Below are 13,769 nucleotides of genomic sequence, written 5' to 3' on the forward strand. Positions count from 1 at the left end.
TTTCTGCCCAACGCACAGGACCGAAACGGCCCTCCTAGATAGGGGCGAGGGAAATAGCAAGACAACGACTAGGGCGCCCTCTCTTTGCTCCTACTGCTCGACCTCTCAGCGGCGCTGACTTCGTAGAACATAAGATCCTCTGACATGCCTTAATCTCCTCAGCCCACTTCCGCATGTAAGCCACCAAATGGGTTGCGTCGTTCTTGGCAGATACCTATTGAGTCTTCTGCAGGGAGGGTGCTGCTAAAACTACATCTACATCCTGTGAGGTACCCCAAGGCTCATGTCTCTCCCACACTGTGTGCACAAATCCCCCATTCAACCACCTCAGTTATTGTAATTTCATTCACAAACCTTTTGACAATACCCACATTTTCATCCCGCTCACTGGTGACCACCCCAGTGACACCCTCAGAATGAATTGCATCTAGGAAGCTATCCAATCCTGCATGGCCACACAGCCTGTACCTCAATGATGAAATAAAAGAGCTTATCGGGCCTCCTACCTGCTTGGCAAAACTACCTCAGGCCTATAAATCTTTCATCGGCCACAACATTGCTGTTGCCTCGTCCGTCAAGACCCTTTGTGTCTACCTTGACTCCTCTGATCAGTTCTCGACAGGGCAACCACATTGCAGCTTCATCTGGCTACGCCACTAAGCTTAACAATGCCAGCAAACCCTTCCACAGCACCATGAACCGTCTGGAAGTTGACCGGGCCATCAGTGTCAAAACTTGCCTATTGTAACGCCCTACTCTGTGGCACTTCTGAAAAGAATTTGCACACATTGCAAACCATCCTAACCAATGTCCTCAAGGTGGCACTTGACATTGGTAAAAAGGACACGTTTCTGAGGCCAGAAAAGCTGCCCACTGGCTCCCAATCAAGGAAAGAATCAACTTTAAGATTTTGTCAATTGCCCACTGCTGTCTTTCGATCGATGCACCGCATTACCTAGCTGACGAAATAAAAACACTCTTTGGCAAGACCTACAATATCAGCCTGCAAGCACCACCTAGTTACATCCAGGTTCAAGCAGATACGATTAGGTGGTTCCAGCGTCCCAGTCCTGGCACCTGCACTCTAGAATGATCTCCCTTCCCACTTGTGAGGCGAACCATCCCACAACACCTTCAGAAAGCTGCTAAAGACGCTCCTGTTAACTGACATTCACGTCCCCTCTTCCCCATTCCCCTTTAAACACCCACCTCCATTATTTAACAAGCACCTAGATGCCCGTGGGCTGTGCACACCATTTAAATTTACAAATAAAATAAATACATAGATAATACACTGGCCGGACGAGTATCCCTGAGGAAGCCCATGAAGCTCAGGTCTTGAAGGTCCGACAAAATAGACCTATTCCAGTTAACTGATAATCCGGCCTGAACAGAATAACCAGTAGATACTGTGTTCCTATGCCACCTGTGGAGAATGTGCTGTCCTGCTAGTTGTCTAGGTCGGGTTGTACATGGACGCCCATTATGGAAATGTACGAACGCTGCCATCTTCTTGGTAAAAACTGTGGATGCCGAGTTCAGCCCAAACATGAGCACCACCCCGGAAAAGAAGTGTGCGATTCAGGTGGGCATTTTCGGAAACACCACACTGATCCTGTCTGCTGAAGAGCATACCGAGGTTGTCTGAGTGATATTGATTTTTCTCTCAGGAGAAACTGCAGATTGTAGTCTGCTAAAAACCAAAATGGTGCACAGGCCCTCCTAGTTTGATTTTAGGCACTGTAAACTGCATATAGTAGTAACCTGACCCTTTCAGGAACTACACTGTGACAAATTGGATTCTGCATGCAGAAGTAAAAGGATGAGTAGTGGCTAAAATACCCACCCAACCCTCACGTGTACAAATGAAGAGCCAACACAACCATAAGGCCAGAACCAGGATTTGATGGATATTGGCTGCCAAGAAGGCCTTTTCATTCACAGGTCCACATAAATTGGGAAGATGTGGGAGCTAATGACCAGGTTGATGGGAGCGTCATCTGAGTCAACAAAATCACAACAGGCTTATGCCCAGAGCATGGCTCGGAAGATCTAGATACCCTGGGAATACAAACCACAAGTTCTTGAGGCTGAACTTCCACAGGCTTAGCCCTTTGTGAGGGAACCTTGAAGACGTCAGTGAGGGAGCCTCAGGAAGAATCCTGGGAGAACCTCTGAGCAGCCTCACCCCCTAGCATGGAAGCACTGATAACACTCTGGTATCTAGGTTAGCCTCCGTATCGGGTGACCCCTGGTTTAGTACCAGTAACACTAGGCCCTGATTGATCCCTCCCATGACCGTAGAGCTATGGGAAGAGCTCACCGGACCTGGGTGCTCGCAAATGAAATTGGTCGGTTCTCAGTGATCACTCTGAGTTATGGTAAAAGCAAGTGGCTCACTGAAGTTCTGGCCGCAGGACTCGAGACAGTGTGTCCGAAGCTGTGTAGTAACACCTGCACAGACTGAAGGAAAATTACAGATGCACTGGGCGAGTGTGGGTTGTGGGCAGGGAAGAGTAAAGACCTTGAAAAAGTCCCACTGGAGCCGGACACGTTTGATCTGGACCCCTGGCCATTTATTTTTATTTTTGTACACAGACAAGACAAGAACAAACAGGCACATAAGGCAGAAGAGGAGGGTATAGTCAATGAGTTATTCCAGGTTGAAAAAGTGAGTTTTTATGGTGCGTTTGAATACAATATAGCTCTGGATCTGCCGTATCCGGGCTGGTAGTGCATTCCAAAGAAGGGGGCCCTGAGCATCAAGAGTGGTGCCTTCAAATTTGGCTGTCCTAAATTTGGGGTGTTTGAGGACGACTGCAGTGTATGAGCGAAGATTTCTCTCATTAGGTTTGGTACTAATGCGGGCTGACAAGTATGTCGGACTGCTGAGACAAAGGCATTTGTGGGTCGTAGTCAGCACCTTGTGTGTTATGATGTTTGACCGGAAGCCAGTGAAGTTTCTTACTAAATGTGGAGCTGTGTGTGCGACGAGATTGAAGATATTGCGTACAGCATTATTCTGAGCCACTTGTAGTGATTGGATGTTGGAGGCTGTAGTGCCAGCTAGGAGACTATTACAATAGTCTAATCTAGAATTAATCAGTGCCATGGACAAGAGGGCACAGTTCTCTTCGGAGATGAATGGGCGAATGTCTCCTATTTGCTTATTTATGAGACCTCAGCTGGACTTAATGCTGGAAACGTGGGACTTCATGGAAAGTTCTTCATCCAGAACAACTCCTAGGATCTTGACTTTCTTTTGGAGGGTGATATTATCCTCAATAGGGAAGCAGGCGTAGTTGGAATCAAGTTTGGTCTGAATATTTTTGGATGACACAATGAGTTCTTTTTTTGTCATTGAGAGCAAGGGAGTTGCAGGCCATCCACTCCTGTATGGCTTTGTATATTCTATTGATGGTTTCAACGTCATTGCTATAAGAGCTACTCAGCTGTATAACTACCTGAGTATCGTTAGCGTAGTTTGTGTATTGCACTCCTAATTTGCTTAGGGGGTCTAGACGGGGACGGATGTATAGATTAAAAAGCAAAGGCGACAGGCAGGAGCCCTGGGGAACACGGCATATCTGAGAAATGGGGGAGGATTGATTATTGCCTGCACAGACCCTAACCATTCTGGGACCCAGAAAGGAGGCTATCCATCTAGATGCTATTTCGGACCAATTGGCGACCTCTCCTAGCCTTGACACCAGTAAGCTGTGATCAACTCGGTCGAAGGCTGCGGAGAGGTCCAATAGCATGAGCAATGCGGCTTGATTTTTGTTAGCTATGCTAGCTAAGGTGGATTTAAGATCTAGCATAGCTGTCTCTGTCCCATGACGAGCTCTATAACCTAACTGACGGGCTCCCAAAATGTTATGTTTTTCAACATGGGCCTGTAATTGCAGGTAGGCAAGTTTATACAGTCAGTGTCTTGAGGATAAACGGCATGTTTGTTATGGGTCTGTGGTCGTCGTTGTTGGTTGGATCAAGGTTTTCTTTTTTTAATAACGGTATAATCCAGGCCGATTTTAACTGGTCCGGTACCAGACACTCATCAAAGGAAAGATTTACCAGTTTGGTAATCTATGGAACCAATGTTTCCGAGGACTCCTTGAGAATTCTTGTGGGACAGTCATCTGCAGGACAAGAAGTGGCTTTGAGGTCTTGTATGACCTTGGAGACTTCGTCTTCGGTGTAGTGTGTAAAAAAAAAAAAAAATAATAAATAAATTGAGGGATGGTGTTTTCAATTATATTGGAAGGAGTCTGTGGAGGTTTGCGTCGGTGCTACATTAAGGGTTTTCTTGATTTTATCTTTGTGAGAGTCGATCTTGGATAGAAAGGCATCATGAATGCCCTGACACCACTTATCATCCTTAATGATGTTGTTAGTGGGTGGAGGCTGATTTCAGCTAAGATTTTAAATGGCTCACTAGTGTTAGATTGTGCGTTCACAATTCTTTCATTATAGTGTTTTGGTTTAGCCTCAGTGATGAATGCAATGAAAATTACTGAAAGCCGGGTATGGCGAGTCCGGCCACGATGGTCCAGACCCTGCATAAACATTACCATTCTTTGTAAGCCATTGGTGCTGGAGTTGTCGCAGGTGGGGTTGGCGGAACCTACCCGCCTCCCTTGTAGATGGAGCATTCCACGTTTTCTTCACTCTGTTAAATAGTTTCACTGTGGACCACCTCATTTTGTATCACTGAATAAGATATTTAGGGTCAGCCATGTTGCAAACTGCACACCTTTAGAAAAACTTTTGAATACATTTCCCATCCATCACGATTCAGGTTTGCACACATGTCCTCATACGCATTTGCCAGCGCTCCTAAGATCTCGTACTTGTGCTTTGATAATCTGCCTTTCAGTGCCACCCAGTGTAAGGTTCCAGCTTAAACTTGCCCAGGGATTTGTCCACACGTACATTCCGAGATGGAAAACATGCATTCTTCACCCCACTCTCAGCTTGTCTTGATTTAGTTGGTTTATGGTAGCCCCTCTGAATTACCCCATCACAGGAACACTCCTGCCAGCTCCTTCCTTTCTGGATTCTGCCCTACCCCTAATGTACCCTACCACTGTTCTGCGTTTCTTGCTGTATTCAGTTTTAAGTCCAGCAAATCCAACACTAACGTCCCCAATTACTATGGGCAATTCGGTGTGCTGTATGCCCATTAGCACTGTACCCGTGTGTGCAGAATTACTCTCCCGTCCCCTTTCCTCCATTTTGTATGGGCGTTCCTTCCTAAGGACAGGAGACAGAACCTTTTTCACTAGAAAAACCTTCTTCCCCCTTTAAATTTAGAGTTGCGCAGGTTTGCGGCCCGAGGAGCATGCGCTCCCCTGTCTCTGCCCACTGGTGCTACTCTTCAGTCCCTTTTTCCGCGTTGACTGGAATGGGACTATTTCACCAGCGCTCCTGGGTTTGGCCTTCCCATGTAATTCCACACGCTCTTACCCGTATTCTTCTCTTGTCTTTTGTGTCATCTAGGTACTTGGTCCTCCGTCGCGCTCCTCCCCGGTGCATGTCGACTCTTTGCCTCCGCTGTCTTGGCCCTGGCCACGGCTGGGAAGGTTGCACCACGTGCGACTCGCTGACTTCACGCGCACTGAAGAACAGGCTAGCTAGGTGGAGGGAGCTCTTCGAAGCGTCGCCTCCAGCGGACCTGAAGAAGTTAGTCAAGCAGAGATCAAGGCCCAAGGGGGGCCGTTATTTTCCATCACACCCCGTAAGAGCGACGCCTTCCCGGTGTCAACCGGGTATGTGGTCTGCAGTGTATTCATCAGTAGCGCAGGGCAGCTTTCCCCTGCAAACCAGACGGAGTGTGCTATGTTCCCTGCAGTCCCCAGCCACTCAGTCAATATCTCCTGCCTCCTCTTCGGCCTCTGAAGACAGGTTCTTCAAAAGTTTCTTGGAACTGGTGCGAGCCATCCTAAGGGATGCAGTCAGGGACTTGTTCTCTCTGGTCACTCCATCGGCGCCCATAGTCCTTCTCCCTCCCCTCACCCCCCATGGATCTGGCACCACAGGCCTCAGCGCAGTCCCCGCTGCCCCTGTCGATTCTGGCACCTCTACCTCCCACAGTACAGGCGGTTCCACATCAGCCTCCGGCTCTGGTCTCCACACCTAAGCCCGTGGCGCCCAGTACTCCACCACCCACTCGGGACCATCTGGACACCCTGTTGGACACGGATGAGGAGGAGGAACCTGACATGCTGTCGTCAGCGAAGGCCTTCCACGACAGGCTTGCAGATTTGGCAGAATATTTGAGTCTTCCTCAACCAGAGGTCGAGCAGCCCGAGGAGGGGGTCCTGGCAGCAGTCATCACCCTGCAACCCCCTACCAGGACTGGTATGCCGAAGGACGTTGTGGCTCTGGCCAAGAATGGGTGGCTCAAGCCTCACTTGGCCCAACCTGTCAATCGGCACCTCAATGCCAATTCTAGACGATGGAGGGGGTTACACTCTTGTTATCAACGCACCCCCAGCTGCATTCTTCGGTGATCGCTGCAGCGTCACTTAAGCCTCAGTTGTCCTCTGCTACTTCGTCCTTGGCGCTGCTAGGCAAGGAGGATAAAATCTAGGAGGTGTGCGGGAAGAAACTGTACTCTAACGCCTCCCTGAACCTGCATCTGACCAATGTGGATTCCGTGTTGGGAGCCGCTAACCAGAGGTGGTGGCGGGAAATGGACTTCCTTCCGGTACTTCGGGTGCAGAGCCAGGCACGCTTCAAGGCAGGTCTAGGAGAATCCAGGCTGGGAGCGCAGGACATCATGCAGTCCACAGTGGCCCACATTGATGCCTCTTGGCCGGGCCATATGCATCACCACGGACATGAGGACGGCCTGGCTTTGTGCTTCTAAGTTTAACCCCCGACGTCCAGGATCGCATATTGGACCTTCCATTCGAGGGTAGTGACCTCTTCACTCTACCACCGACAAGGAATTAGATAAAAAGAACAGCTCGCAAACTGCGTAATCTTGATCCTGACGAAGGCCACGCCCAAGGGGCGGGAGTTGGGTGGGTTCTGGGGATTCCAGGAACGGAGGACGAGACAACCTACTGTTTGCCGAGTTAACACCGGCGCAAGCAATAAAAAAAGGGGGTGGGGGGAGCAAGGGCTTCTTCCAGTCCCTCTCTTCAGCAGCAGCCTCCGAGAATAAAAAGACATGACGCGTCTCTTCGGGTCCATGTGTCTCCAGTGGGGGGCAGGCTAGCCTCTCAAATGCATTTCTGGCATCAGAACTTTGCGGACACTTGGATCCTCAGTAGTATCCAGAGTACCGCCTGCCTATACCTCCCTCTCCTCCTTCCTACTATTCACTCCACCAGATTGGGATGGCAAATCAGTTGGCGGAGATCCGATCGCTCGTCGAGCGCCGGACAGTGGAAGAAGTACCAGCCTCCCAGAGGGGCTTGGGCTTCTATTCCAGGATTTTTGCCATACAAAAGAGCAGCCAGGCTGGCCTGAGTTGCTTTGGACCATCCACCATCAACCTCTTCCTCCCTCTTCAAAATTTCAAGATGGTTACGCCAGCACTCGTTGCAGAGATACTAGACCATGGAGAGTGGATGTGCTCCCTGGATCTGAAGGACGCTACCTACATGTTCGATTTGTCAGCCCCATCGCTTCTTCCTACGCTTCAGGATCATGATGTCATTGCCAGTACAAGGTGGTACCCTTTGGCCTCAACTCAGCCTCCAGGGTATTTACTAGGCTCCTGAATGCAGTGGCAGCCCTCTGGGCCACCATGTCTACCTGTACCTGAACGACTGGCTCGTCGCGGCAAGATCCCTGGAGGTGGTGTTCCACACATCCTCCGCACTTGAGTTCACTCCACAACCTAGGGGTTACCATCAACCTCAAGTCTCAGCTGCTGCCCACGTAGTTTCTCACCTTCCTGAGCCTCATCTGGTATACCAGTTCCGAGAATCTGTTCCCTCAGAGGTTAAGATTACGGCCATCAAGAGGGGCCTTCCTTACCACAACAGTGACTTTGGCTTGGTGGTACCAGCACTTAGTGGGTATCATGGCAGCAGTCCTCTTGGCCGTGTCACACACGAGGCTCTGGATGAGGAGGGTGCAGCTGTACTTTGCAGGCTAATGGAATCCGAGGAGGGCTCCCAAGCGTAGCTGGTCAGCATACCGCCTTCTCTCCACTTGGAATACGTGGTGGTCCAAGAACTGCAATCTGCAGACCGGCAGGCCATTCCGGCAGCCAGCTCTGCAGGTCACCATTACTATGGACTCCTCCCTAGAGGGCTGGAGAGCCACTCTGGACAACCACAGCTTCCACGGAGTCTGGACCCGGCAGGAGTCGCATATCAACTGGCTGGACCTCAAAGCCATCTGGCTAGGTCTCAGGGCCTTCCTTACTCATCTGAGGCAGGACTGTCCTGATCCAGACCGTCAACTCCACCAGCATGTACTAGGTCAACAAGCGGGGAGGGGGAGGGGGTCCCCTCTACTGTGCGATCTAGCGTTCAACATGTGGGAATGGGCCCTGGAAAAACCACCTATCTGGCAGCCATAGGGGCCTACAGTAATTCAGAGGAGGTAGTATTCTCCTTCAACCTAATAGTCAAACACCTGACAGGCTTGTCCAGGCTCTACCTGCCCATCAAGAGGCTACACCCTGTGTGGTACATCAATGTGGTGTTTGGCGCCTTGCTGCACAAACCTTTCAAGCCAATAGCCTCCGCGGACGACAGGCTGGTCACCATCAAGCCGGCGCTGCTGGTAGTACTCGCATCCGCTCGCAGAGTCGGCGAGATCCAGGCTCTGGTGGCTTCAGCGAACTATACACCTTTCCACAGAGACAAGGTGGTCCTAAAGACTCAACCGGCGTTACTACCTAAAGTACCCTCCGTTTTTCATCTGAACGAGGAAATCGTATTGCCTACTTTCTTCACGGACTCCAAGGACGAGGCTCGGAGTCTTCAACTGTCTGGATGTCAAACGCTCTGAAATTCTATCTGGATAGGACCAAGGGCTTCCTCAAGTTGGACGCACTCTGTCACCTTTGGGGTCTCCAGACCCGGTTATCAGGCCTCCAAGGCTTCCTTCGCAAGGTGGATGGTTGCGGCCATCAAGGAGGCCTATGAGGGGCAGTTGGCAGCCAACATGCACGCTCACGCGGTCTGAGCCAAAGCCACGACCATCGCCTTCCAGAGGCAGGTTCTGTGGCAGGTTATAAGCAGGACAGCTACCTGGGCAACCCCTTTGGCTTTCTGTAAGCATTACCCTGGGGCTACATTCAGTTGTAATCGCCCATACAGTATGGAGCAAAGGGGACAGGACGTAAGAGTAATTAGAAGTTACTCCCCGTAGTGACTAACATAAAGTCCTTCGTCCCCTTTCCTCCATAAGTCCCACAATCCCGCCCACCCCCCTAATAAGACGGGTGTCATTAGGCAATGATAAATATTGTTGATGCGTCAATGGGGCCTGAGTGGCGTCGGTCGGCGGAGGCAGGGAAGCGCATGCTCCCAGGGCCGCACCCCCTCGCGCCTCTAAATGTAAAGAGGAAGGTGGTTTTTCTGGTGATAAAGTTTCTGTCTCCCGTCCCTAGGAAGGGACACTCACACAGTATGGAGGAAAAGGGGACTCACCACGGTGAGTAACTTATAATTTTTCAACTTTGGTCGGAATTAGTCTGGTCTGTCCAGAGAAGTCTGTGATACGTGATCATGTAGCTAGTTTAACATTGCTCATGACTGCAGAGGCTGTGTCCTTTCATGTGCAGGGAACGATCTGGTTGTTTAGCTTGGGCTGTGATACGTGTATGTTCAGTTTCATCTGAAAAGAGCTGGTCTGTTCTATATAATGTGCTCACAGCTTCTGCTTCTGGTGTTTTCTGCAGCCCAGAATCAGTGGAAGCAAGTCCAGCTGTCAGCGGGAAGACTGCCTTCATTAGTCACAGCTATGGTGTCACCCAGAGCCATGTCTACAGAGGTCTACCCTATGCAGTGAGTATACTCTGCGAGGCACCTGCACAGGGGTCATCATGTATGCTGCTGCAGAATAGGGTCTGTTGTGCACAGCAGACCTGCCGCTGCTCTAATGAGATGTCTGCCGTCCACTTCTCACTGTGCGACCAACTATTGCACTACAGTTCTTTTGCAGTTGGATTGTCTGCTGCCTTGATCGATTCACCTCCATGATGTAAATTGTCATAATGCCACCGGTACTAAGTCCTGAATGATATCACATGGCATTTATAATGCGCTTATACACAAGTGTTTCAATCCCAAATGCTCGGCACAAGCAGCAGTGAACTACTCACTACTGCTGCACATGTGGTGTTGTCCTTATGAGAAGATAGTTTGTCAGTGCACCATACCATTAATTATCTAGTTGCGTCTGAAGTAGGAAGTCTTAGTTTGTTTGATTTCTCATAATTTAAGGTTGTGTTGCAAATGGGTCATAATTAAAAAAAATAGCAAGACAGGTTTTTCGCATTGGGTGGTGTAGGGGAACTCGAGCAATAGGTTTTTCATGGCGGTACTGTATCAAACCAGGAAAGAAAAACTAACTTGTAAGCAGAAAATAATCTTCATGTTTCGTATTACTGCTCCGTCAGAATGCTTCGAAAGGTGTACTTTTCCTTCCACATTGATTGTCTTTTGTCCCTGGATGTCGAGGCTTGTTCACCCATACAACTGTTCATCCCCCTTCCCCCACACCCTTCGGAATTGCCTAGCTAAAAAGCTGTGTGTATTTACAGGATCACAATTATGGCGCTCCTCCTCCACCGACGCCTCCTGCCTCTCCCCCAGTGCATGCCATAATCCCGCGTGTGGTGCAGAACGGCCGGCACTCTCCACGAGACGTGAACTCTGGCGATAGTGACACTTCTTCAGCAGGAAATCCCATCCCGAACTGGTGCCACTGCAGCTTCTCGCAAGATGGCTTTCTCATTAAGTGTGAGAAATGCAGGTGAGTACTAGACCTCTTCTGAAAGCTATTTCTCTAAAGAAACTGTTTATATTTTCCCATGTGTTCGTTTGAAGTAGCTGTCTATCCTTCATCGTTGGTGACACCAATCTGTAATGCCAGTGGGACTTTGTTGGTTAATGCTGTAAAGAGCGATTTGGGAGATTTTCTCTGCTCTGCTGCGTGAGTGAGGTTGCCTCGAATCTTGTGCAAACTGATTGGTTTAAGCTATCTGGCTCTGTTCTGAGCAGTTCCCTCTTACAAAGTTTGCATTAAGATTCTAAATAACAAAGCACCTTTTAAGTATTTTCCACACTCCGATGTTAAAAATATATTGACTTATTCTTTTGAACATGGCAAATTATATCTTGTGCCGATAACAAGACTGCAAAACAGATATAGGAACATGCTCTCATTGTTATCCTAGCTGCGATGATACGCAAAGACAGTCCAATTGGTTCTTGGGCTATCACGTTTGACAGGTTGTACCAGTTGGTTATCATTCACCTTGTCACCTGATGTCAAAACCTTTCATTAATGGCCTTGCTTTCAGCATCCATTGAAGCGTCCTGTAGAATGCAGTTATCTAGTTCTCTAACATGACGGAGCTTGGTGGCTGAGGGGCTCCCGTCTTAACTATACAGACACTAGATGCAGGGGTTGGTTTATGGCCATTAAGACAGAATTCCAGATTTGGACTTCTCATAAGCAATTTTAATTTTAGAAGACCAACCCCCCGCCTCCTGAAATATTTGCTTGTCCCCCCCTCCATTACCCCCCTGCTTTTCTTGCATCTTTATTTTTGTGAACTGAGGGACTTCTACCCCAGTCCCATCACCTTTACATGTGCTCTCCTATGCTAGCCCATTTGACTGGGCTGGGCTGCTTTTTGACCCCCCCCCCCTCCATCGCCACACAGTGATTCCCTGGTAAAACTATACACGTGTGTAGTGGAGTAGGCTAATTATGGTTTTCGTTTACTTTTGGCTTCCCCTTGGGTGCAGTCGTCTTTTTACATGTTAGTCGCCCAATGTACCAATATGGTAGCCACTTTGTTTTTGGCTGTCCCTATGACTGTGGAACACAAAGGTACTGACATGGGTTCTCTGGGCCCAGCCCTGATCCCTTTTGTGTGGTTTAAACTAGCTTGACCTGACATCCTACCACAAATCTGCCACCCTATTTTGGTGCACCTGAGTGTTTGGTGGTGTTAGGCAAGGTTGAATGCAGTACCCTGTGGGAGCCTGCACCAGCCTTGTCCTCTTGGAAAACAAAATTTAGCGCTCGGCAGGCCACCTCCCGGTGGTATCCAACCTGGAGGCGGACAGGCTCAGCAAGCTGAGAGCAGACAAATGAGTGGCAGCTAAACAACCTCGTTTCTCAGATCTTCAGCAGGTGGAGTCTCCCCCCACATGAGTCTCTGCCACCTGGCCGCCCAACAAGAAGTGTCCCCAGTTCGCATCCTGGCAAGGGCAGGACTGGCATGAGAGCCTACGCCTTTCCGCCCACTTCTCTGATAGAGTAATTTGCAGGATCAAGTAGTCTCACTGACTCAGCATCATTCTGATGGCACCATGGTGGCCGGCCAGGCCATGCTTCTCGGAGCTCCTCAGTCTCTCGGAGGGGCCACCTATACACCTTCCCACTGGCCCAGCACATCTTCTGGCACAGCAGGGGGGCAGAATCCTCCACCTTGCTCCAGGGAAACTAGCCCTCACAGCGTGGAATCTGAGCAGGGAACGCTTCGTCACTTTAGCCTCTCACAGGCCAATCTGGAGATCTGCCCATTTGGGAGTAGGAAAAAAGGTCCCATGACCTATGAAACAGTTCCTCTTTGAAATGGGGCCCCAAGCCCCACAGAGACACTAACTTCCAGCCATACTCCCAAATGGGAAAAAGATCCGTGCACCCCACTCCTAAGGACAGCAGCCCGCATATGTTACGAAGGCTACTCCAGAAGAGAAGATATTCTTAGGCCACACATTAAATGGTACCTGAATAACAAATAGTTCCCACATTGAAACAGTGGACCCCACGAAGTGTTCTTGTGTGTTAAAAACATGCCCAAAAATAACACTTCAGGCTAAACTACGAAGTAAAATTCAACTGTTCCCTGAGTGTTTTTCGATGTACATACCTTGCAGCCATCTGGGCTTACAGGAACTCGGAGGCAGGCATTTTTTCCCTCCTCCAACCCTATCGTCAAACATCTGACGGGTCTCGCTAGGCTCTACCTGCCTCGAAGAGACAGCACCCTGTGTGGGCCCTTAATATAGTATTGGGCGCCCTGGCACACAATTCATTCGAGCCCATGGCATCTGTGGACTTAAGGTTGGTCACCATCAAGACGGCCTTACTATTCGGTCTTACCTTGGCTCGCAGAGTCAGCGAGATTCAGGCACTGGTCGCCTCTGAACCTTGCACCACCTTTCACAAGGATAAGGTAGTCATGCGGACGCACCCAGCATTTCTGCCCAAGGTTCTGTCTGCATTTCACTTGAACGAGGAAATTGTCTTTCCTATGTTCTTTCCCGATGCCAAGGATGATGTACAGAGGGTGCTGCACTGCCTGGACATCAGGGGTGCCCTAAAATTCTACCTGGACAGGACCAAGGACTATCGCAAGTCGGATGCACTGTTTGTCACGTTCGGCGGCTCGAGGCCAGGCTATCGGGCCTCGAAGGCTTCCATATCCTGCTGGATGGTCTCTGCCATCAAGAAGGCATATGAGGGTCAGCACAAGCCGCTCCCGGCCAACATGCATGCCCATGCAAACGGGGCCAAGCAAACGGCCATCGCATTCCAACGCCATGTCCCTTGGCAAG

At 49.7% G+C, this 13,769-nt stretch overlaps 1 protein-coding gene across 5 annotated transcripts in view; it reads left to right on the forward strand.

Moving 5' to 3' along the window:
- The window catches only part of SETD5 (SET domain containing 5), an 875,459-nt gene that overhangs the window by 376,757 nt on the left and 484,933 nt on the right, over positions 1–13,769 (forward strand). For all 5 annotated transcript variants that reach the window (XM_069643234.1, XM_069643237.1, XM_069643236.1 and 2 more), the window contains exons 5-6: positions 9,872–9,977; positions 10,736–10,947. In XM_069643234.1, coding sequence (XP_069499335.1) covers positions 9,872–9,977; positions 10,736–10,947 — 318 coding nt within the window. The remainder of the gene's footprint in view (positions 1–9,871; positions 9,978–10,735; positions 10,948–13,769) is intronic.

This window comes from Ambystoma mexicanum, chromosome 2p (genome assembly GCF_040938575.1).
Source record: "Ambystoma mexicanum isolate Mex_15411 chromosome 2p, UKY_AmexF1_1, whole genome shotgun sequence".
Classification (NCBI taxonomy): Eukaryota; Metazoa; Chordata; class Amphibia; order Caudata; family Ambystomatidae; genus Ambystoma; species Ambystoma mexicanum.